A 23,238-nucleotide genomic window follows, 5' to 3' on the forward strand; every position below is an offset into this window, starting at 1 on the left:
TACAAAAAATGTTTTTTGCATGTTGTCTAGGTTTTTTCAACTGAATTAGGACCATTTTGCACCGCTAAATCCAAAAACTGACATCTGTTTTTCTCAATCAGGTCAGGTTTTTTTGCTAATTTGATTTTGAAAAGTTTGATCTTCTCATAAAATTGATAACATTTTTGTGACTTTATCAGTTGATTTTTTATATAGTTCTCACCCAAAATAGGTTTTAAGAGAAAAAAATAATTTTCTAACAGGATTCCTGTTAGGTAAAATGGTGTATTCACCGCAGATGTAGCAGAATACGTAAGGCTTATTTTTGCAAGATCTTCTAGTCGAAGCCATTTCATTCACCTGTAATATTAAAAAAAAAACATTAATCATAAATTGGCAAAAGTAAAATCTTCAGAACTCGTTTATTGCAAGAAATATGAAAGAATTTTGTATCATATGATGTGAAAATGCCCATAAATGTAAGCAAAAATGTTAAAAAGCCAATATGTAGCATAGTTCAGAAAGTTGACCTGATTGAGCAAAATGAATGTGATTTTTGGATTCAGCACACCAAAATTATCCTTAATCAGCTCAAAAAACTTAAACAATAAATTTGTTGTTGACCAGTGTTATGTATGTCAATATCTATTTGACCACAAATTTCTATATACACCTAAAAATTGTAATGACAAAAAGAGAAGGGATCTTAAATAGGAGTGAAAGTTGAACCTAAGGATTTGCTAAGTGCTGCTGTGTGCAATGAAACTGCATTAATCTTGTTGCCATGGCTACAGATAACAGAATTAAAAAACCTTGAAATGCTCTTTAAATGCTGCTCTTTGTGTGTTGTGATACAGCGAGTTACCTTAAAACTCAGAGCAATTTGTTTTATTACTAAAGGAAAAATGAAATACATCACACAATGATAAGATGAGTGATTGGTCAAAGACTATCACCTACAAATGATTATTCACACAAACAAGCAGAAGGACTTTTGTAAGGAGTTGGTCTGTGATGGTACCTTTGGCATGGGAAAACGTAGCTGGTCCAGTTCCACATCCCCCACCAGTGGGACAGTGATGCGATTGGGTAACACTAAATAACTGTAGATAATGTCTTGAATCAGACTTTCAGAGAAGCAACTGTGAGGACAGGAGGGAGGAGGGGGAAGATAAACAGAATGAAGCGATGAATTATTTAAAAGACAGTAAGGGTGCCCTTGGGTTATAAATATTCCCCTTTTTAATCTCAGTTTAGAGCAGTACATTTCTGCTTTTCATGTGAGACGATAGTAGGAAAATTGGATTCAGCTCAAGCATGTTGCCGCTGCTAACCAACAAACCTCTGCACAACAAAAACAATGACAGTGAAGGCAGGCCATGGCTTTAACCGCAGACTCCTCTTTCTTTTCATTTAGCTGCTGCAGTGCACTAAGAGAACAGGAGTCAAGTAAAAAAAAAAAAAAAAAAAAAAAAAATCAATTGCAGTTTAAATTCATCATCCTGCCTTATTGCTCAGCGTGTCCTTCCATGCATCATGATGTGTATTTCCGTCAACAGCGTCCAAAAGCAGCCTGAGACACTGACCACGACTGATCCTGAAACTGTGTTTGGAGAGATCCCAAGACTCTGACCCACACAGGCTAAATCTAGTGAATGGGTTGCAGGAAAATGCAAAAGTGCTGGCATGTGACAGACAGCCGAATAAATCGGACAGTTACTGCAGACAGAATCTGATAAAGCGTTCCCTGTGCTTTCTGGGTGTCCGCTAATGCAGACCTTTACGGTAGCTCTGTGACTGCCTGGATTTAATTGGGACTGTAAATTTACAGAACCACCTCCCAGAACGCCTCTTTGAAATACTCCAGCATGCTTCCAGAACCCTCAATAAAAAGACTATTATAAGCCAAACACATTCACTCTCCAGACTGATTAGAAGTGGTCCACTGATGGCTGTGGCAGTGATTTTAACCTATAAAGACCCAGTGCGACTTTTGTGTCAGTTCCGAAATGAATTTTTCTCTATAGTTAACCTTTCTTAAGAGATTTATCATCCTTACCTCTGCCAAGTGTAACGGCGGAGGTTATGTTTTCCTCTGGGTTTGTCTGTTTGTTTGTTTGTTTGTTTGTTTATTACCTCTGCCAAGGAGGTTATGTTTTTGCTGGCATTGGTTTGTCTGTCTGTCCGTGTGCAAGATAACTCAAAAAGTTATGGATGGATTTGGATGAAAATTTCAGGAAATGTTGATACTGGCACAAAGAACAAATTATTACATTTTGGTGGTGATTGGGGGGACAGGACAGAGGAGCGGATTTTTTGTTTGTTCATCTGTCTGTTAGTAAGATAACTCAAAAAGCTATGGACAGATTTGGATGAAATTTTCAGGAAATGTTGATACTGGCACAAGGAACAAATGATTAAATTTGGGTGGTGATGGGGGGACAGACTGATCTGCCTTGGTGGAGGTCTATGCTCCCCGAGTGCTTTTCTAGTTTCTAATGTCATTATTCTCTGTATTTTGTGTTTTTTCAGTGAAAATCAGATATTTTCCTGTATACAATTTTGTGATCATGTAGATGTTCCTAAAAGCTCAGATTCTCTCTATTGAACCTTTTTTAAGTGTTTTATCACCATTTATCATAATATAATCCTCTCTATTTAGCATTTTTTCAATGCAAATAAGGTATTTTCCTATATTTAATTTATGGATCATGTACTTTAATCATTATGCTGAGGGGTTTATGGGTTATTATATCAGAAACAGAGAAAAACAAAGAAAAAGTGACTTTTTCAGTCAAATCTATCATTAACTAAACATAAACAAAGTGTCTCCATCCACTGTCATTGATCCAACTTGGATCAGTGGTTTTTACTGGTGAATCAATGTTGTAGAAGATGACGGTGTTTCCATGGTAACTACGGAGTGTCTGAACATCCAAATGGATCATATCTGATGACCATGAAAAGATGACAAACTGTATTTTACACCAATCATTTACATGTATTGATAGGATTAGTGGATCAGAACTTATTTAACGTTTTAAATCAGCAGATGGTTTTGGTCGTTGATGGCTGTTTGGGCCTTTATGGGTTAACTCATATAGACTGAAAATAGATAGCTGATCCAGTACACATTTGCAATAAAAATCAAGTCAAATTTAAGAGTAACTCTGCCACAAAAGCTTCAGCGTGACAGTTCTTTGGCATCACCAAGAGGGTTCTATAATGGGTTGTAACTTAAGTGGTCTGAGACGAGACAAGACTGCATTTCCTCTTGGCTTTATATACAGGCGGAAGAAAATCTACACCGTGACGGAAGAGGTTTTTTGCAGCTAATTTGTCATCTGATAAGATTCTTTCAGACTCACCACAGCAGCAGCGTGGCCACTCCCATAACTGTCATATTTTTAGTTTCACTTTTATACAGTGTGAAGAAACAGTGCCAGGCCATCAATCTTATATTTAGTGGTTTGATTTGGACAGACAGGAGAGAACTACAGAAGGAATATTTATATTTTCAGATTCTTGTGGGGTTTTTTTTTTTTTTTTTGCCCTGATACAATACTATTTCAGCCATATTTTGTGTCAATTTTGACTGAATGCTGAGAGGACAACACAAAGAGAGAGACAGCTGAATCAGAGCAAAAGTAGAGTATTTTTAAATTCATTTATTTTACTGGATATTGGATTTTACAAAAAAAAAAATGCACTGAGATACTCAAAAAGACTAAATAACAGGTTGAATCCCACTGTGTTGCCCTTAAGGTGTTTAATTTATTTGGAATATGCTGTGTAGATTTATGGTTTAGAACTAGAGATTTAATGTCAGTGTCAGTTTATTGTGTGATGTCACTTCCTTTTCCTGACACTTCCTGTTTCCTCCTGTTCAGTTACATCCTCTTTGCCTCCTAATGGTCAGAATAGAAGATGGTCAATTATAATTCCAAGAAAGTTTTGTTGTTTTTTTAATGTTTTGTGCTAACTGTATGCTATTTATTGACACAATTTGGTATTTAGTGTTTTCTACCTTAAAATAATTACAGTTTCTGATCATTTATTCCATTTGTGATGTAATGTGACACTGTATGGACTTGTATTTTTTAACTTTCAGTTTTCACCACATTGTATTTAATGACTTGAAATATGAAGAATCAAAATCTATATTGGCCTAAGCCCTTATTTGCTCAGTTTATCTCGGTGTTAAGTCTGTCTGACACACTGTACAAGTACACAACACCTACTCACTAAAGCACAGCAACAATCTATATTTTGATAAATCCAAAAATAGTTACAATCATGCATAACGGTGGAAAAAGTTAGGTACATGACTTAAAGCTCAAACAAGTTTAAAAAGCTATGTAAACCATTCTTGATGTACTTTGAGAGTCTTCCTGATGTGAATAAATGTAAATGACCCTTTACTTTCATGTTTTTTTTTTAAATATACACTACAAACAAAAAGTTAAGGATATTTCTTTTTTTTTTTTTTTTGGTCTTTTTTTGTTGTCATTTTTGCCATTTGTAATAAAACTATGCCTGGTCAATAAAAAAATGTGTTTCAATTCAATTCACACACAAAAAAGTAAAAAGCTCTGCAAGAATCCCAACAAAAAAAATAGCCCAAAAATTTAAAAAAATATCCTTAACTTTTTGTTTGTAGTGTACTGTATATATTTATTTATTAACTTTATTTTTAACAAACTGATTTTACACCATTAATTTACCATTTTTAAATACTGACTAATTTATTTTCTATTATCTACGGTGAGTTTACAGGGGAGTGGGTATGTATTTTGCTTTGTTTTTTGCAAATGTTCAAAAATTCAGTAAAAACTATTTTATAATAATAGTTATAATGATGTATTATTGTTCAGTAATGTATTCCTATCATAATGATTTTCTCTGGTTTGCTTCTCTCCTGGACAACTGAGCAAATAAATTTACCAACAAATACTCCCACTCCCACTTCCACTGTAAAACATTACTGAGGCAGAACTCAAATCCTCTGCTGTGACAAAAACTCCCATCAAATAAACTCCATACTGGCCGCTGTGTTTCTTCTGGAGCCAGCAGGACCATTCATTTGATCAATCTTTGGCTTATCTTTTATTAAAGCAGGAGGCTACAGCCCTCCTATAAACAGTTTAAAGACCTTCTCATTCTCTGGTGGGGGATCACAGATGAGGCTTTTTGCCAGCTGAGAACTGAGAGTGTTTGGGGGAATCCTGCTGTATCAGCACTTATCGCTGCATTTCTGTCACTCACCCGGTGTAAACACTGGAAAACTCCCCCTCACCTGCATGTGTTTGCACATGTACAATAGCAAAAGTGAGAGAGTTTATTTGGTTGTTTAAGGACAATACTGCTGAATACATTTAAGCACACTGGAGTATGTACAGTGGGTGTTCTTAGTCGCTTCTAAGCCTGAGCCCGACAGCATTGCACAAGCTACAACGGATCAATTTCACCCCTGGAGAGGACTCAAGACACTGAGCTCTGCCTGCCTCAGCATGTCTGTCAGGATCAGCGGGGCATATGACAAGCAGCTGTAAGCCCAGAAAATCATATACAGCATGCATGCACATGTCACTTTATTTGCAGTCTAAACAATGCACTTAAGTGGAGGCTGTTTTCAACTCTTCATCAGCTCTCAATTACTCTCTACTCTGCCCACACACCTTCCCTGAGGGCTAAGACTCATAAAACAAGCAAGTCAAACGAGAATGAAAAAGAATGAAAAAAAGCATCTGCAAAGAGCAAATAGCAGTTCGAGTATGTTTCACTGGTAATTCATTCATGTATGAATGTAAAAATATGTATTATGGGGAGCTAATTTATCAATGACAGCATTCGAATCTACAGGCTGATAACAACGCCTACAGTGGACAGTTGCTATGGATACAGAACAGTTCATACACCCAGGAGATCAATTTTAAATCAATAAAATCATTCTATTATCCGTATCTGTTGTAAAATGATTGATTTCTTTAGTAAATTGCCGTGTAATAAGTTGAACCGTATATGACAAACTGGTCATTGCTGTGAAATAAATTCCAACAGCGTGATGAATTGTCCTGGTCGACTGCCTGTACATAATTTCTTACATAACACATTTCTTGTTTGACTAAATGTGCTCAGTCAGGTCAAGTCTTTATCAACACAATATGAATCAGACCAGGAAATACACTAAGAAGAAAATATCAGCCTACGTATGAGCCTGAATAGTGAATGCATGTTCTATACCGGGGTGGCCAACCCTGGTCCTGGAGAGCCACGATCCTGCATGTTTTAGATGTTTCCCTCTTCCAGTACACCTGACGATCGTTATCAGGCTTCTGCAGAACTTGATGATAGGATTATCATTTGAACCAGGTGTGTTGAAAGAGGGACACATCTAAAACATGCAGGATAGTGGCTCTTCAGGACCAGGGTTGGACACCCCTGTTCGATACGTACATAGTTAACCCACCTTTCTCTAAATCTATTTGTACAATTGTTGAATGACAATCCAGTTACCCTCACACTTAATATTGTTTTAAAAGTTCAGATTTGTACTATTTAGGAAGACTTGCAGATACTAAATTTGGCAATAATTATGTTTTTTATTACTGTATGATCACAAAAAATTAAGAACCATTGTGTTTTCTTTATCTTAAAAAAAGGACCTGTTTGCATGAATAGTGGGTCCAGGTCCCCTTCACGGACTCTGCCTTGATGCATGGCCACATTTCAACAGTGGCAAAGTGACTTCCTCTTCTATTTTTGATATTTTATGGCAGGTGGTGTCCAATGTCACCATTGTGATGGTCGGTTAACATTAATCGTTCTGATGTGGCCTCAAATGCGGAGCCGACCATCCCTGAAGATCAGAGTTAGCTGTGCCACGGTTCCACCATCTATAGCAGGGGTGTCAAACATGTCACCCGTGGGCCCAAGCTGGCCCGCTAAAGCAGGGGTAGGCAACTCTGGTCCTCAAGGGCTGGTATCCTGCATGTTTTAGATATTTCCCTCTTCCAGCACACCTGGAAGCCATTACATCATTATCAGGCTTGTGCAGAGCTTGATGATGAGCTCATCATTAATTGAACCAGAAGTGCTGGAAGAGGGAAATATCTAAAACATGCAGGATACCGGCCCTCGAGGACCAGAGTTGTCTACCCCTGCACTAAAAGGTCCCGTGGGATGGATTTATGAAATGCAAAAATGACACTGAAGATATTAACAATCACGGGTGTTAAAATACATTTTAGTTCAGGTTCCACATACAGACCAATTCAATCTAAAGTGGACCAGACCAGTATCATAATAACTACAAATATAAATACTATAAATCATGACCACTCCGAATTTTTCTCTTTGTTTAGGTGTGTAAAAGTAAAATTACATGAAAATGTTTACATTTACAAACTATCCTTCCACAAAAAATGTTATTAACCTGAATATAAACATGAAAAACATGAAATGTTTCCAGATAAGTGCAATTTTAATAATATTCTACCTGTTACTAAGTGTTTTGTATACTTGTAGATCTACTGTGATCTGTAAGTTATAATGAGCATGTGTAAATGATAAACTGTTGTTAAAATTGCATTGATTTTTCTTAACAAATTTCAGTTTGGTTGTGGTTGTTCATGTTATTCCCATTTTTAACGAATAGTTTGTTGATTCATTCGTGCATTCATTCATTTTCTCACTAGGGTCAAGGGGGTCGCTTGGAGCCTATCCCAGCTACTTAAGGGTGAAGGCAGGGTTCACCCTGGACATGTCGCCAGCTCATCGTAGGGCTGACATAAAGAGACAAACAATCACTCTCACATTCACACCTTTGGGCAATTTAGATTAACTGATTAACCTATCAGTGTATGTGTTTGGATGGTGGGAGGAAGCCAGAGTACCTGGAGAGAACATGCAAACTCTACATAGAAAGGTCCCACCCCCCATCCCCCGTCGACTGGTGTTGGAATCAAACCCAGGACCTTCTTGCTGTGAGGCACGAATGCTATCCACTGCACCACTGTGTCGCCCTAATAGTTTGTTGACGTAAACATTTCCATATTTGTCATACCTGCAGCCAGACGATAGTCTGGTTTTGTCTGTCTTTTATGTTTTGTCTGTCACTTCCTGTTTTATTTTGTTAAGTTTCCCCTCATGTGTCTTGTCTGTCGTCTTTACTTCCTTTTCCTTGATCATGCTCACCTTTCCCCTGATTACCTGTCTCCGCCCTAATTTGTGCCACCTGTGTCTAGTTGTCTTCCCTCCCTTTTGTGTATTTAAACCCTGTCTCTTCCCCCTGTCAGACGCCAGTTTGTAACTCTCGCAGTTCTTACCAGCGTTTTGACCTCGTCTGTTCGTTTGTCTGCCTGTTTTGACCCGTTTTTGGATTCCTTGGTTTTTTGCCTTCTGCCTGCTCCCTGTCGGTTTTGTCTGCCTCATCTGACTCCCTGGTTCTGATCTTCTCGCCCTGACTACTGGTACGTGAGTTTTGCCTTGTCCTTATGTCCTGTCGCCTGATTGATAGCCTGCCTGTGCATGACCTGTTTCCGTCCCTGACCTCCCTTTGCTTTTCCCTAGTCGGGAAAAATACCCCAAAGGCCGCTCGGGGAGACGGGCTGTCGCCCTCGATCCGGAGGACGAATCTCAGGAGGAAATCCCCAACCTTTATCCTCAAGATTCTGTCACTGATATTATTATTATTATTATTATTATTATTATTATTACTACACCTGTGTGTAATTAATAAATCTTTTGAACCTTATTTTTTGTGTCTGAGTTCTGCATTTGGATTCAGTGCCTGTACTAACGTTATCACAATATTATAATTTTTTTTAGCTTTTAATTTAATTTTGTAACTTTTTCACCCTGAAACATAGAGAAAGATTTGGAGTTGACATTATTTACAAGTTTGTATGTTATTATTTTATTGCTCTGACCCACTTGAGATCATATTGGACTACATGTGGTCCCTGAACTAATATGAGTTTGTCACCCTGTTCTGCAGAAACCCTGCCTAAGATCTCTCTTCCTGGCGCAGCACCTTTATTTCTTTGAGCATTCAACAAGTAATCCACTATTCTACTCAGGCATCCAAACATCCAGCATCTCTCTCCTTATTCCCCTGATTGCCACATCTCATGACCTTCTCTTCTGTGTCTAAATTTAGCTGGTGAGTTGTAACAAAGTGTATTTGTTGGTCTGAAACCCACGTCTCTCTAATCTTGTATAACTTTCACCAAAAAGTCCAAAACTGGCAAACTAAACACCAGCTCAACTGAGGATCGTTCATATTCTTTCATGCCCTTCGTGTCAACTGTAGGTGAAGGTGAGGCGAGGGGTATTTAGTTCCGGTAATCCCCAACTTCACCACTAGATGTCACTAAATCTTACAAAATGAACCTTCAAAAGTGGAAAAAAATAGGGAAAAACAGCTATTTTTAAAGGTATGAGGTCAATTTACTAAGTATCTGAAAGACAGATATGAAGATGTTTCTGTATATGACAATGAGAAGGCTGTAAAGAATAAATATGTCCAACATTCATCTGCACAGGACTTTTTTGGGAAAGATTTTATTTCTCTGGAGACTAAAAAAATTGAAAACCACAACACATATTTATCAAACAAAATAAAAAAACAAATGTACACATATTTCTTAGAAAGGATAAGACCTGATAAATACCATGGTGGAGAAGTAGGTACAGTATGTGTCCAGTTTCCTGAAAGTAAACTTTTTAAATAATTTTTCCCTTAAACAGGAAACATCTCTATGAGCAAGAAGACAATATAGTTTAAAGTCTACTTACTCATCCTTTGGAGGATAATGTATATCCATTGTGATTACCTGAGTGCAATTGCTGTTAAATCTAAGATATTGAAGGAAAATGGTCACTACAAGGACGAACGAACTTTGTTCCACGATTCAAGGCTTTTTATTTTTGGGACTCATTTGCCTTATGGGCTGGTGAAGTGCCTGGACACAACCAAAACTGGAATGACATTTGTTTTGTTTTTTTGTTTTTTTTACCAATGTTGATATGCTGGTGAATTTACCTGCTCATTCCAAATAAAAATACAATTTAAAAAAAAAAAAAAAAAAAAAAGTCTACTTACTTGAGCCCAGGAATGTCCAGTATGTTGGTGAGACCGGTCCAGTTTATGTCTACAAGCTAAGGGAAGAAAATGAAAGTGTGAATGACTTCGAATTGATCCAAACACTTAACTTTATTATTCCCTGCCCTCCCTGGTACACTTGCTCCCTTGCCAGCAAACCTTGATTTTTAAAAGCAGAGAGTATCCTATACAAGTGGTAAGAAACTGCCATAAATCAAAAGTTTGGGGGATTAATCGCTAATGTTTTTGCCCTGTTTTGAAACAAAGCTACCCTGTCATATTTTACACTTACGATATTCATCATTTAAGAAACACTGGACAAACTTTCTGTATAAATCAGTGGTTTCCAACCCTTTTTGGCTCATGGCCCCATTCTAACATCACAAATTTCTGGCGACCCCAGACATTCAAAAGGGAGATATTTTTTTGCTAAAAATTAATTTGTTTTTGATCATGTATTAGTTTGCTATACTATATTGCAAATAAAGGTTAATTTTAGATGACATTTAGGCTGTATAATGTATATTATTATGGACAGAGGCAGAAAAGCCAGGTTGAGATTACTGCACAAAGTGAGAATTTTTATTATTATTATTTATTTATTTATTTATTTTTTAAAATTATTTTCCCCCGTCAGGGTATGTACAGTCAGTCCAGCTTGTATTTACAAGGCTGACAATGAATACTTAAAAAAACTCAAACTATGAATTATGAGAGAGCTGCAGCATCTTAAACCGGCCAAAATGAATATTTGAAAGATAAACAGTACCACAGTGCTTCAGTTTCAGCATCAGAATTTGTCATGTCTTTTATGTATTGTGATTGTCTCTCTCAACTCAGCATATATTTTTTAATTAGAATTTTTTTTTTTTTTTATCAATTACTAAAAATTTCAGGCGACCCCACATGGTGTCCTGACCCCAAGGTTGAAAAACACTGGAATAAATCCTCAGCTACACAACAGTATAATACAATCTATGAAAAAACACTTTTAATTGATGTTAAATCCAAAACAGACCCTTTATTGCCACAGTGTAAGCTCCTTTTACCTCACCATATTAGTGTGTAAATGTATGCTGTGTGCTACGCTTTATGAGTCCCAACAGATGAAGAGACAGCACAGATCTTTTAAAGGAGAAGAACACCAAAACTGTCTTACTGAAATATTTATCAAAGCAGCAGCAGCCCTCAAGGGTCTCATTAGCTGTACAGGTATAATGAGGTCAAGCAGAATGTTTCTAAGGTCTTTACTACTCTGTGCAAAAAAAAAAAAAAAAAAGTGACACCGTTAACAGCATATTAGCATAGAACAGGGAGCAGTAACTCAAATTCGGACTAAGAAAGACATCAAAAAAGAAGGTGAAATTAATGTGAGTTGTTTGTCGCATCAGCTCAGGAGCAGCAGATCCTTTCTCTCAGTGAGCTTTGATCGGTTTCTGCCTGTAAGGAGGCGGAGGAGTTGGATACACTGTGTTTTCCTAATGAGCCGTTCCCACCCTACTTTCTGCCCAAGCTGCTTACACTGCAGCAGATGAACTCAGGGCTTCAGGGAAGAGGAGAGCACTGCAGAGCTGTGGATGATGTCTAGGGGATGCGTGCGTGTCTGCCTGCATATCACTTTTATGAAGCAAGTCAGAGACATGATGTAAGATGTGAAAAAACAGCTCAGTCTGCCACCTATAAACCTCTGGGGCTGCAAGCAACAAACTCAGTGAACCAATAAATAGGAATGATAAGTGAATCGATAACAAAAAACTAAAATAACACACATATGTTCCAGGTGATCAAATGTGATGATCACCTGCTTTTCTGTGTTTGACATCTATAATAAATTTAACACCTTCCCTTTTTGGTTCTTTAACCCGTTGAGCGCTGGAATTATTTTTACCATAACCCCAAGGAGGTTATGTTTTCATCGGGGTTTGTTTGTTTGTTAGCAAGATAACTCAAAAAGTTATGGATGGATTTTCATGAAATTTCCAGTAAATGTTGATACTGGCACAAGAAACAAATGGGGGGGGCGGGGGGGGGGGCGGGGTTGATCTGCCTTGGTGGAGGTCTGTGCTTTCCGATTGTTTTTCTAGTGTTTGTTTTTGGTCAAGGCAGACGACCATCCTCCAAGAGTCGGGGTCTGATCGAGGTTTCTACCTGTTAAGAGACAGTTTTTCCTCCCACTGTCACCAAGTGTTTGCTCCTAGAGGAATCTGTTGGTGTAAATTGGCCTGAGAGTTTAGTTTAGACCAGCTCTAAATGTAAAGCGTCATGAGATAACTTTTGTTTTGATGTGACGCCGTAAAAATAAAATTTGATTTGATTAGATTTGATTTTTTTTCTATTTTCAATTTTGGTCAAAATTTCAAAAAGCTGTCTCTTTTGCGGCTGCTTTTTTAAGTCATGGGTTGTTTTGTTTTTTGTTTTCCTTTTTGTCTTTCTTTTTTCACTTCATTTTTTTCCTTTTTGTAAAGGACTGAAAATATGATCATAAAAACAAAAAAAAAAACAAAATTCACTCATTCACTCATACATTCTCATTCTGGTGGTGGTAAACTACACATGTATCCACAGCTTTCATATGCATTCATACATCAGTGTGAGCAGCAGCACTGGAGTCAAGGAGGGTGAAGTGTCTTGCCCAAGGCCACAACAGCACGTGACAAGGATAGACCTCCATGGCCATGGCCACCTGAAAGGGTTAAAGCTGCTGTACCTGACAAGTTTTCAGTGTGACTAGCGTTTTTAGCGCCACTGGCCAATAATCAATAATTACCTTTCAACATATTGTAATTCAAGTGGTCTCAGAGGACACAAGACGTGACTGTTGACTCGTTGCCTGTGTTTTCAGGCTGTGGAAAATCTATCCAGCGATGCATCTTTTGGCCAATCACAGACTGGTGAAAGGGTTAATATGTGATTGACAGCTGTACTTATGGATCACTTAACAGATGATGAAACTGTGTTAGGGTTCATTGATATTATTGTTAATCTTTTGATTTGGTGCAGATGGAAGGTGTGTATTTTCAGGCTTTTTTTCCCCTGCAGTTTTAATTGATCGGTGTATCCCTCAGTAATGCTAAGAATCATTACTTGCAGCCACAGACCACAAGGATATTCTCTTCTCCTGTGATCTATTTTATTTGACTTTGTTTTGTGCTAAATGTGAAACTGCTCAGCTCACTCAAATGAAATCTCTTCAGTGGTTTTGTGAAGAGGTTTTTATTTACACTGCGCCAGACTGCATTAGTGTGATCACACCGCCCAATGCGGCCGCGACCTCATAGGTTCTGGAAATGTTGTTATTTCATCTGGCACTCAGGATCAGACCTTTTATGGAAGGACGAGGAGTGACTTGAATACCAGGGTAAACAATGACGAGCCTTTTTTTTCCCACAGGAAATTACTTTTGCAATTTATTTTCTCTCTTCCGTCTCTTCCTCTCTTCCTATAACATTGTTTGTCTTGTGGCGAGACAAAAGCGCATACTGTAAGTGTGATATCGTGTATATATCTGTGGATGTGGGACTGCAGGAAGATTTACTGACTCCGTCTCACGCCTTCTCAACTCAGCCTCCTACAGTAATATCTCCACCTTGAGATTAGCTAAGTGCCTCGGGTAGAGAAATCTGCCAAAGTAGGACTGGCTTGATCTGCAGCTATTTAAAGCCCTATTATATCCACTGGGTCCTCCCATGTGGTAAAAATCGGTCAAACATTTTTAAGTTGTACAGCAGAGTCTCTGCACAGGGGCTGAAAAGAGATGGTATATGAAATATGCAGTGAAAAGTATGTGAAACATAAATGGTGTAGCGTCTTTAAGCTGTAAGAGCCGACTGGGGAAAGGAAGCTCAAATTTAATTTTGCATTAGGGCTGCAAAATGGATGAAAAAAAAAACGCATCAGGCTTGGATCAGCTGCAATTTGACTTATGATGTTAGTGTTTAGCTTCAAATTTAAGCTCTTCATTTGAAGACATTAGTAAAGCCAAGGGAAAATTAATTTTAACCCATAAAGACCCAAACCCCCGCTGTTAACCAAAAACATCTACTGATCTAAAATGCTTAATACCTGTTGATCCACTAATCCTATCAATACATGTAAACAATTGGTGTAAAATACAGTTTGACATCTTTTCATGGTCATCAGATATGACCCATCTGGACATTCAGAGGCTCGGCAGTGCATGTAGAAACACCATGATCTTCTACAACAGGGGTGTCAAACTCATTTGAGTTCAGGGGCCAAATACAGACTAATATGTTATGAAGTGGGCCGGACCAGTAAAATAATAGAAATAATAGGATAAGAACTGATAAATAATGTCGACACCAAAGTTTTCTCTATGTTTTTGAGTGAAAAAAGTCAAATTCCATAATGAAAATGTTTACATCTACAAACTCTACTTGAACATAACATGAACAAATATGAACAACCTTAAAATTCTTTTAAAAAAAAAAGTGTAATTTTAGCAATATTACACATTAGTTTTCCGTCATTTATACACGTGCATCATAACTTACAGATCACAGTGGATCTACAAATACACAAAACATGTAGTAACAGAGAGAATATTGGTAAAATTCTACATACTTCTCTTAAGATATTTCAGGTTATTGACATTTTTTTAAAAGGCTAGTCTGTAAATGTAAACATTTTTGTGTAATTTTACCTTTTTTACACTAAAACAAAGATAGAAATTTATGGTTGTCTTTATTTATAGGTTATTATAATAGTGTTTTACTGGTCTGACCCATTTTAGATTGAATTCCTCTAAAATGATTTTTAACACCACTGATTGTTGATATCTTCAGTGTACTTTTTGCATTTCACAAATTCATCCCACGGGCCAGATTGGACCCTTTGGAGGGCCAGTTTTGGCCCCCGGGCCACATATTTGACGCCTGTGTTTTACAACATTGATTCACCAGTAAAACCAATGGAGTTTGATAAATGACAGCGGATGAAGACACTTGGTTTATGTTCAGTTTATGATATATTTGCTGCAAAACTCACTTTTCCTTCATTTTTTGCTGTTTAGATATAATCATCTTTAACTCTGAGTTTTCATGAATATCTAAATCAAATATAGGAAATTAAATACAATAAAATACATGATTTACTGTGAAAAATGCAAAATACAGAGGATAATATATAATTAATGGTGATAAATAACTTAACCCTCCGGTATCCAGGTGTGCCTTTTAGGCACACTTTGTACTTCATTTGAAAAAGCTTCATATTATTTTTCACAATTTAAATAAGGTTAGAATTCAAAAGTTGTTCATTTTTGCATGATCTTTAAAATTCTGGCCACCAACTAAAATTTGCACATTGTAAACAAAAGAAAATTACAAGACTAGCATCTGTCTCCCAAGTATGCCAAAAACACACTATTTCTTCCATTTGATATGTATGATTAGGGCTGACCTGGATTTACAAAAATAAAATCAAATTAGAGCAGAAAAATAAATCAACATATAATATTTAATGGTTTGATTTATAGGTGTGCATTTTTCGTACACTTGGTGACAGATGCTAGTATTTTTTAACATTTGACCTAGCGCTAAAAAATAAAAATGCAAATTAACCAATGTTGCTGTTAATCATTGACATATGCCAGGCTGCAAAAGTCAAATAATATGTGATTCACTTTTTATGTAGTATATTGAAAAAAATTACTTTTTTGTGTTTTTTGCATCCAAAAAATGGTTTGTTTACATTACAAACACAGCATTTAAAGGGTTAAAAAATGTGACAATTATTGAGTATTTGGTATTTTTATTTACGGCTGAAGTTGATGAAATAGAAAAAAGAGTAAAAGAATTAAAAATAAACTGTATGAAATTTTTTTTTAGGTTATTCCCCAAGTGTGCTAAAAAGGCACACTTGGGGCTTAGTAAGGGCCTTGCTGGACCGGATACCGGATGGTTAACAAAGGTTAAATAGATTAAAAAAATTGATCTGGAAACTGCCACAAAAGTAGCACGGGGTCTTTATGGGTTAAGAGATGTACTATTAAGACATTTTTTTATTAAGATAAAATAACTTGTTAAACTAATGTGTTCAGAGATGAAAGTGGCATTGTGTGATATTTAAGTATTAATGTCCTAAATCTTGTCAAAAAGAACAAAATTAGAATCAAGTATCAAGTATATCCTTCCTTGTAAATGCCATGTTTTGTATTGACAGGACTAAATGCTGCATTGCTGAATTTCTCTGGTTTTGTGTTTCCATATACAAATCCTCTAATCATGCTGCATTAATCCCACTGCAGCATCACTATAAATTCCACCGCCGCTCCATTAGACTGACTTAATTAGTGTTGTATTATCGCCGCCTGGACTTACTGGTTTCTTGAGGAAGAACAGAGACAGAGCTCCGACAAGAGGCATATCACCCAGCAACGGCTCCATCACTACCCTCAACACACCGTGGATCTGTGGAAACACAAGAGGGACACGTCACATACGCACATAAAGAGAGGGAGCCAAAGGGAGCTGACATCGTGCTGGCCCTTGACATTCCTCGGCAGCAGAGCAGTTAGCAGCAGCACATGACATGAGGTTGGAAACTCAATCACAGCCTGACTTCACACCTGCTCCGTGTCATCCTCCACCTTCTCCAAAACATAATATGACAATTACAAGGCTTACGGTGCTTAAGACGTGTCATGTGGCTCTCCCAACACAGCTGCTCTAATCTAAACAAAGGAAAAACGGATGCTTGCATTCTAACACCAATGTATTTATATTTCAGCATTGACAGTAAATAGATCTGGTCTTTGAGCAGGAGCCTCTGAAATACCAATTAAATGAATCACCCTAAAACTAATAAAACACCACATGAATCGATAAAATACAATAGGAAAATCAAAACTGATAAAACTCTTTAGAGCAAAGACCATTTAAAGGTCAGCGTGAAAGATTTGGAGAGTTTTAAAAGGATTTGATTGTTGCAGAAACTGAACATAATTCTGTTTTTATTAGTGTATAATTAAACAGAAATTAGGATCTTTTTTTTCATTTGAATTTATTAACAGAAGGACTGGGTTAGAGTGCAAACTCCTCCGTAAGTGAATCTGAGTTGAATGCTGTTCTGTTCCCAACCTTTTTTGGCTTGTGACCCCATTTTAACATTACAAATTTCTGGTGACCCAAGACAGACATTTTTTTTTTTGCTAAAATTAATTTGTTTTTGATCATGTTACAGTTAGCTATACTATGTTTCCAATAAACGTTAATTTTAGATGACATTTATTCTATATAATGTATATTATTATGGACGGAGGCAGAAAAGCCAGGTTTTATGTATTGGGATTGTTTCTCTCAATTCATCATACATTTTTAATTGTAAGTTGTTGTTTTTTTGTTTGTTTGTTTTTTATCAATTACTAGAAATTTCAGACAATCCCATTTGAATTCCAGGTGACCCCACGTGGGGTCCCAACCCCAAGGTTGAAAAACCCTGGTATATTTATACATGGGGTGGTGCTCTGAACACTGGAAAAGAGCATCAGCTGGAAAATGACAGCTTAAGTGACTCTAACTCTATAAAGAATGTGTCGCCCCTCTACCACTATAACTCTGCTTTCCACTGATGGAGGACAACGTCTCTATCAGTCGATTCTCACTCTGTCTCTGCCAGCTTGTCACTCTCATTGTCATGGCTGTGCTTCTCCACCACACCCCCTCACAATCCAGACACACTGCAAAAAACTGCATCTATTGCATCATCCCTGTGTTACTTGACTAACCACTTACTGTTACTTTGAATTGAAGAAGGTACTATTAACTGTTTTGTATAATTTACCTACCAGCAGCCTTGGCACCACCCCCCTATTTGAAAATCTACAGAAAAAAATTACTACTATGACCAGGATTCAAACCCCAATCTTCCACATTGCAGTTCAAATAATTACCTTGTGAGTTAAATCTCCAATGATTTGAGGGCCAGCGTATTTGCTATCTGATTGTTTTGTAGTTTCAGGATGTGACATTTACATCTAAGCTTCAGGGTTAATTAAGATTAAAGTGTTATGTGTTATATTGTGTTGTGAAATATAATGCACAGTATGTTCTGTAAACAAAGCAAGCAGGAATATGACAATTCGGAACAGGATATCACATATGTATTTATATAGTGCCCCCTCCTTCCATTTTTTCTCAATCCGCCACTGCTACTTTGACTCAAGAGATTGCGGGCATGCAAAGACCCTGAAAAGTGTTAAAATGAACTCTGGGAATGAATTCAACACTGGACTTTTTAGAGTGTAGTATTCAATTGGTGGTAATCTACATCTTTATCGGTAGATATCAATAAAGATTTCACGGGAACGCTATTTCCTGTAACAAAACATTTCACTGTTGAATTTACTGCCCAGTTGCTGTTCTATGAGTACTGCCAGGTGAATGTGTATGTGGCTGTCATATCCTGCTATGAATGTTTTGCATTTGTTTGTTTGTCCCTAATTGTTTGGACGCTCAATGAGGCAGGGTAACTGCGAACTGAACTGCCCTTCAGGGATAAATAAAGAAGTCTGAATCTGAATCTGAAACTGAAAGTAACCATCACATGATCATTGGTGAGATCACATCCAGCTGACAACAGCAGGCACTCACCCTCTAGTTTTTGTCCCAGAAGTGGTGAAACGAAATGTTATGACTGCAATGGTGTACACAAAAGAGTGTCAATACACAAATCATGCAGTCATGCATCATTTGTCAGGATTCAGCTTTAGGGAATGGGGTGCAAATTAGTTCCAAGTATCGACGATTTTTCAACAGGGCTTTAATAGAAAGAAAGTGGAGCTGCACTGGAAACTGTTTATTGAGGCAACATGCCTAATAAATACATCTTATGAAAAATACATTTGTTTGCAACATAAGAATAATTGCAGTTTGGAATCAATCAGAAAATGTGACTTAGTGGCAAACAAAACAGAGTGTCTGAACGGTAGCAGTAGAGAGGAGTGGAAATTCATCACTGCAGTAGGGCCACACAACAGGCTGATATTACATAATATTAAGCATTTAACCATACACCATGCAAAGCCATCAGTAATCTAAGCTTGATCACAGAGTCAAGAACACCTGCTCTGTGTAATGCAAACCAGATCAAGGAGTGATGGGACCGATGTATTAGTGGTGGATAATGAGCTGAAGAGGTATGTAGGTCTGCCTGAGTTACGTAATGAGGGCAGCGAGAAACAAATGTCTCCCTAGGACAGATCTAACAGCTCTCAGTCTCCAAGGAGGCATACTGATTGTTTTCTCTGCCAGCTCTGTTTCACTGCGGCAACACACCAAAAGCCAAGGGCATGCAAGAACAACAGAACACACACATGAAAACACCACGCAAGGAGAGAAGTAGGGTGATCTGACAGCACATGACACAGAGGAGCTCTAAAGCTTTTGCTTTTTCACCATGGGAACATGGCTGCACTGTTCATCACAGATGGGAGAGTCCCTCACTTTCGGGGTACAATAAAATAAAAATACTTTAAATCTACTTTAAGACTTCTTTTGTATACACTACCAGTCAAAAGTTTTAGAACACCCCAATTTTTCCAGTTTTGTATTGAAATTCAAGCAGTTCAAGTCCAATGAACAGCTTGAAATGGTACAGAGGTAAGCAGTGGACTGCCAGAGGTAAAAAAAAAAAAAGGTAAGGTTAAACAAAACTGAAAAATAATGTACATTTCAGAATTATACAAAAAAGGCGAACAAGGAATGGGTTAACAGCTTAAAGCAGTTCTGCAGCAATGGAGGTTGATCAAGCCTCGAAAGTTGGTGCTACCAATTCCTCCAGGTGTCCCAACATTTGTGAATTCCTTCCAACCCCCTCTGTCTGCAGAAAAGTAGTGTTGGAACACACTTTGATGCCATACTGTTGTGAGCATTATTTGAACAGTATTGCACTGCAGAAAGTAGTGTGTTACTATAAAAATGGAAAAGAGGAAAAGGCAGTTAACGATAGGAGAAAGACAGAGCATCATAACACTTAAAAATGTAGGTCTGTCCTGCAGAGAAATTGTCCAAGAAAGTCCAGGTGTCAGTAAGTCCATCCAAAGATACTCAGAAACTGGGGGAAATGCTGACAGGAAGAGGTCCGGCAGAGCCAAAGACACAACAGAATCAGAAGACAAGTTTATGGCAGTCAACAGCTGGAGTGATAGGAGACTCACAGGACAACAGCTTCAAACACAGTGAAGATAGTGGTCGGAGTAAGCAAGTCTCAGTTTCCACTATGAAGAGAAGACTGAACAGTTGCAGGTTTGATCAGTCCATAACACCTTCTTCCAGTCTTCAGTAGTCCACTGGCGGTGTTTCATGGCCCAGGCAAGCCTCTTTTTCTTATTCTGAAGTCTCAGCAATGGCTTTTTTGCTGCAACTTGACCCATCAAACCTGCAACTGGAAGTCTTACCTTCGTACCATTTCAAGCTGTTCATTGGACTTGAACTGCTTGAATTTCAATACAAAACTGGAAAAATTAGGATGTTCTAAAACTTTTGACCGGTAGTGTATATTATTTGTTACTTCTATAGAAATATTAATGTTACACTAGAGGATTTGTTGTAAAAAAAAAAAAAAAATCATATAATAAAAAAAATCAGCTACTAACTATATGTATATGTAGTTTACTACCACCAGAGTGTGAATGTGAGAGTGAATGACAAATGTAAAGTGCTTTGGGTGCCTTGAAATGCGCTATAGAAATCTAATCCATTATTATTAAGATGGAAAATGGATTTTTACATTTGCCTTTGTGAAGTCTGTCTGTCTGTCTTTCTGTCTGTCTGAATGTATCTATGTATGTATATATGGATGTATGGATGGATGGATGGATGTTAAAGGTCATTTTACTGTTATTATCAAAGTACAGAAATTCAGCTGCATTTTGCTCACCCTAACAGACTCTGCAGTTAGCATTAACATGTAGCACATTAGCATTTGTCATGTCTGCTCCCAGACTGTGTCTGTCTTTTCTGTTTTCTCTGTCATTTCCTGTTTTATTTTGTTAAGTTTCCCTCATGTGTCATGTCTGGTGTCTTTACTTCCCCTCCTTGATTGTTTCACCTGCTCCTGATTACCTGACTCCTCCCTGATTATCTCCACCTGTGTCCTATTGTCTTCCCTCCCTCTTGTGTATTTAAACCCTGTGTTTTCCCCTGTTCCTTTGCCAGTTTGTGTTCTACCTTTGTGTGCTCACTTACCAGCGTTTTTGGATCCCTGTCAGTCTGTCTGCCCGTTCTTGACCCGTTTTGCCTTCCGACCACCGATTCTGCCTGTTCCTCGTCTGCCTGCTCATCTGGTTCTGACCTGGTTCGTACTTCGACTTCTGATTCTGCCTATTCCCTGATTACCTCAGCCTCCAACGTGTTACCTTGTGTTTCGACCCTCGCCTGGACCCTGACCGTGAGTAGCCTTTCCCTCATGTCCCGTTGCCTCCTGAATTGCCCCCCTGTGTATGACCTGGCTTGTTTTTTGACTATCCTCTGTTTTGCCCTAGTCGGGGTGTTGACGGGAATCCTCCGGCTCGGCCGTGCTGACCATCCATATTCCCCGCTCACAGCCCGGACGAAGAGTCCAGTATCACACGCCTTCACAGACGTGTTAACTATTTTGTGCTGTGTTTTTACTACTGTGATTGTGTTTAATAAACACTCTCAATTGGTCATCTGCGTTCTGGTCTTGCATTTGGGTTCAGCCTTTGTACTAGTCCCACTACAGCATTAGTGAGCTGCCAATGGAGTTCAGTTCTTCATCAGTACCGTGGTCAGGGTCGCTGACAGGAGAATTCACCTATATGTACCTGTTTTGATGTATATATCCATTCAGGTACAGTTTATATGTAGATGTCTGTAGAGTATCCTGAAAAGCGCTGTAAAAATCTGATGCAGTCTTAGTATCATATGTGCAATCTGTCTGTTCAGACCTAAAACTTTTACTGAAGGCAGGTCTTTAGCATATGCCAAGATCTAGATTCAGATCCAGATTCTAGAGGCGCTCTTCACATTGCTAGGTAAGGCCTGTGACTTAGCAGGCTCTCCTCAATTCCCTATTTTTCACCTTTTCAGTACTCAATTGTGAATGAACCTTGAATTGTGTCCCACCTTCAATTCCTCAAAATGCACATGGAGGAGTGAGGACAGAGGAAGTGTTTTTGGTGACATGTAAAAAAAGGCGTGACATGTGTCTGAATAATACAACTCAAGCAAGGAGCAAGACTTTAAAAATGAAAGGTGTTTGGAAGTTGTATTAGTTATTTAAAATGAGTGAATATGTGACTGAACTTGTGTGTTGAATAAAACATGTTTTGCATTCCTATAGTCTACTGGCATATTATATCACGATGTGAATGGAATTAAAGGTTTATATGAAAAATCATCTGACAGATTGTACAGTGTAGCAAAATAGATGAGACCGTTTTTTCATTTACTTGAAAATAATATCTCGGAGGTACGGCTGTCTCATTTTCTAATTACCTGTTGCTCCACTCTCCTCTTTCAGCATCAATACTGGCTGAGTATGAACAATCCTCACGATTCAGATCTCAAGTTGTAGCTCCTCCGGTCCTTGTCTTGACTCCTCTGATTATGTCTCAGGTGTGAGGGACTAGGATGTGAGGAGAGGAGTCGAAATGAGGACCCGGGGAGCTACAACTTATTCATTCCTTTTTCATATAGTTCATACTCAGCCTGTATTGACACTGAAATCAATGACAGTAAATCCTATGAGTATTTTTCAAGGGTCAAGGAACTGATTTATAACACGCACATATATGTCTCTTATAGTGGATGCATTTAGTGGAACTATGTAGTGGATTTTTATGATCTATGTGCAATCCACATGTCTAGTTTCACACATTTTTCTGTTGTTTTAGTCTGATTACTCTTAAGACTTTTTTTTTGTATGTTAAAGAGATTTAATGGGCTTTTTTGTTCACTGGAAAAAATCAAAATCCTACTAGGCCTGTAACGGTACATATACCAAACCGAACCGTTTCGGTACACACCTGTTCAGTTCGGTACACAGCTGTACCGAAACGGCACAGTATGTTGAGAAAAAGAAAAAGGAATGAAAGACGTTGTTCGATGCGGAACTTTAAATCCAAGTTTCACACGGACATATGGAAGGACGCACACATTGACCCAAAATAT

General features: G+C 37.9%; 1 protein-coding gene across 2 annotated transcripts in view; it reads right to left on the bottom strand.

The window, feature by feature from the left end:
* The window catches only part of esyt2b (extended synaptotagmin-like protein 2b), a 52,935-nt gene that overhangs the window by 19,737 nt on the left and 9,960 nt on the right, over positions 1-23,238 (bottom strand). For both annotated transcript variants that reach the window (XM_030123118.1, XM_030123117.1), the window contains exons 6-8: positions 16,426-16,515; positions 10,085-10,140; positions 1,001-1,121 (exon numbers count right to left, since the gene is read on the bottom strand). In XM_030123118.1, coding sequence (XP_029978978.1) covers positions 1,001-1,121; positions 10,085-10,140; positions 16,426-16,515 — 267 coding nt within the window. The remainder of the gene's footprint in view (positions 1-1,000; positions 1,122-10,084; positions 10,141-16,425; positions 16,516-23,238) is intronic.

This window comes from Sphaeramia orbicularis, chromosome 20, assembly GCF_902148855.1.
Source record: "Sphaeramia orbicularis chromosome 20, fSphaOr1.1, whole genome shotgun sequence".
NCBI classification, from domain to species: Eukaryota; Metazoa; Chordata; class Actinopteri; order Kurtiformes; family Apogonidae; genus Sphaeramia; species Sphaeramia orbicularis.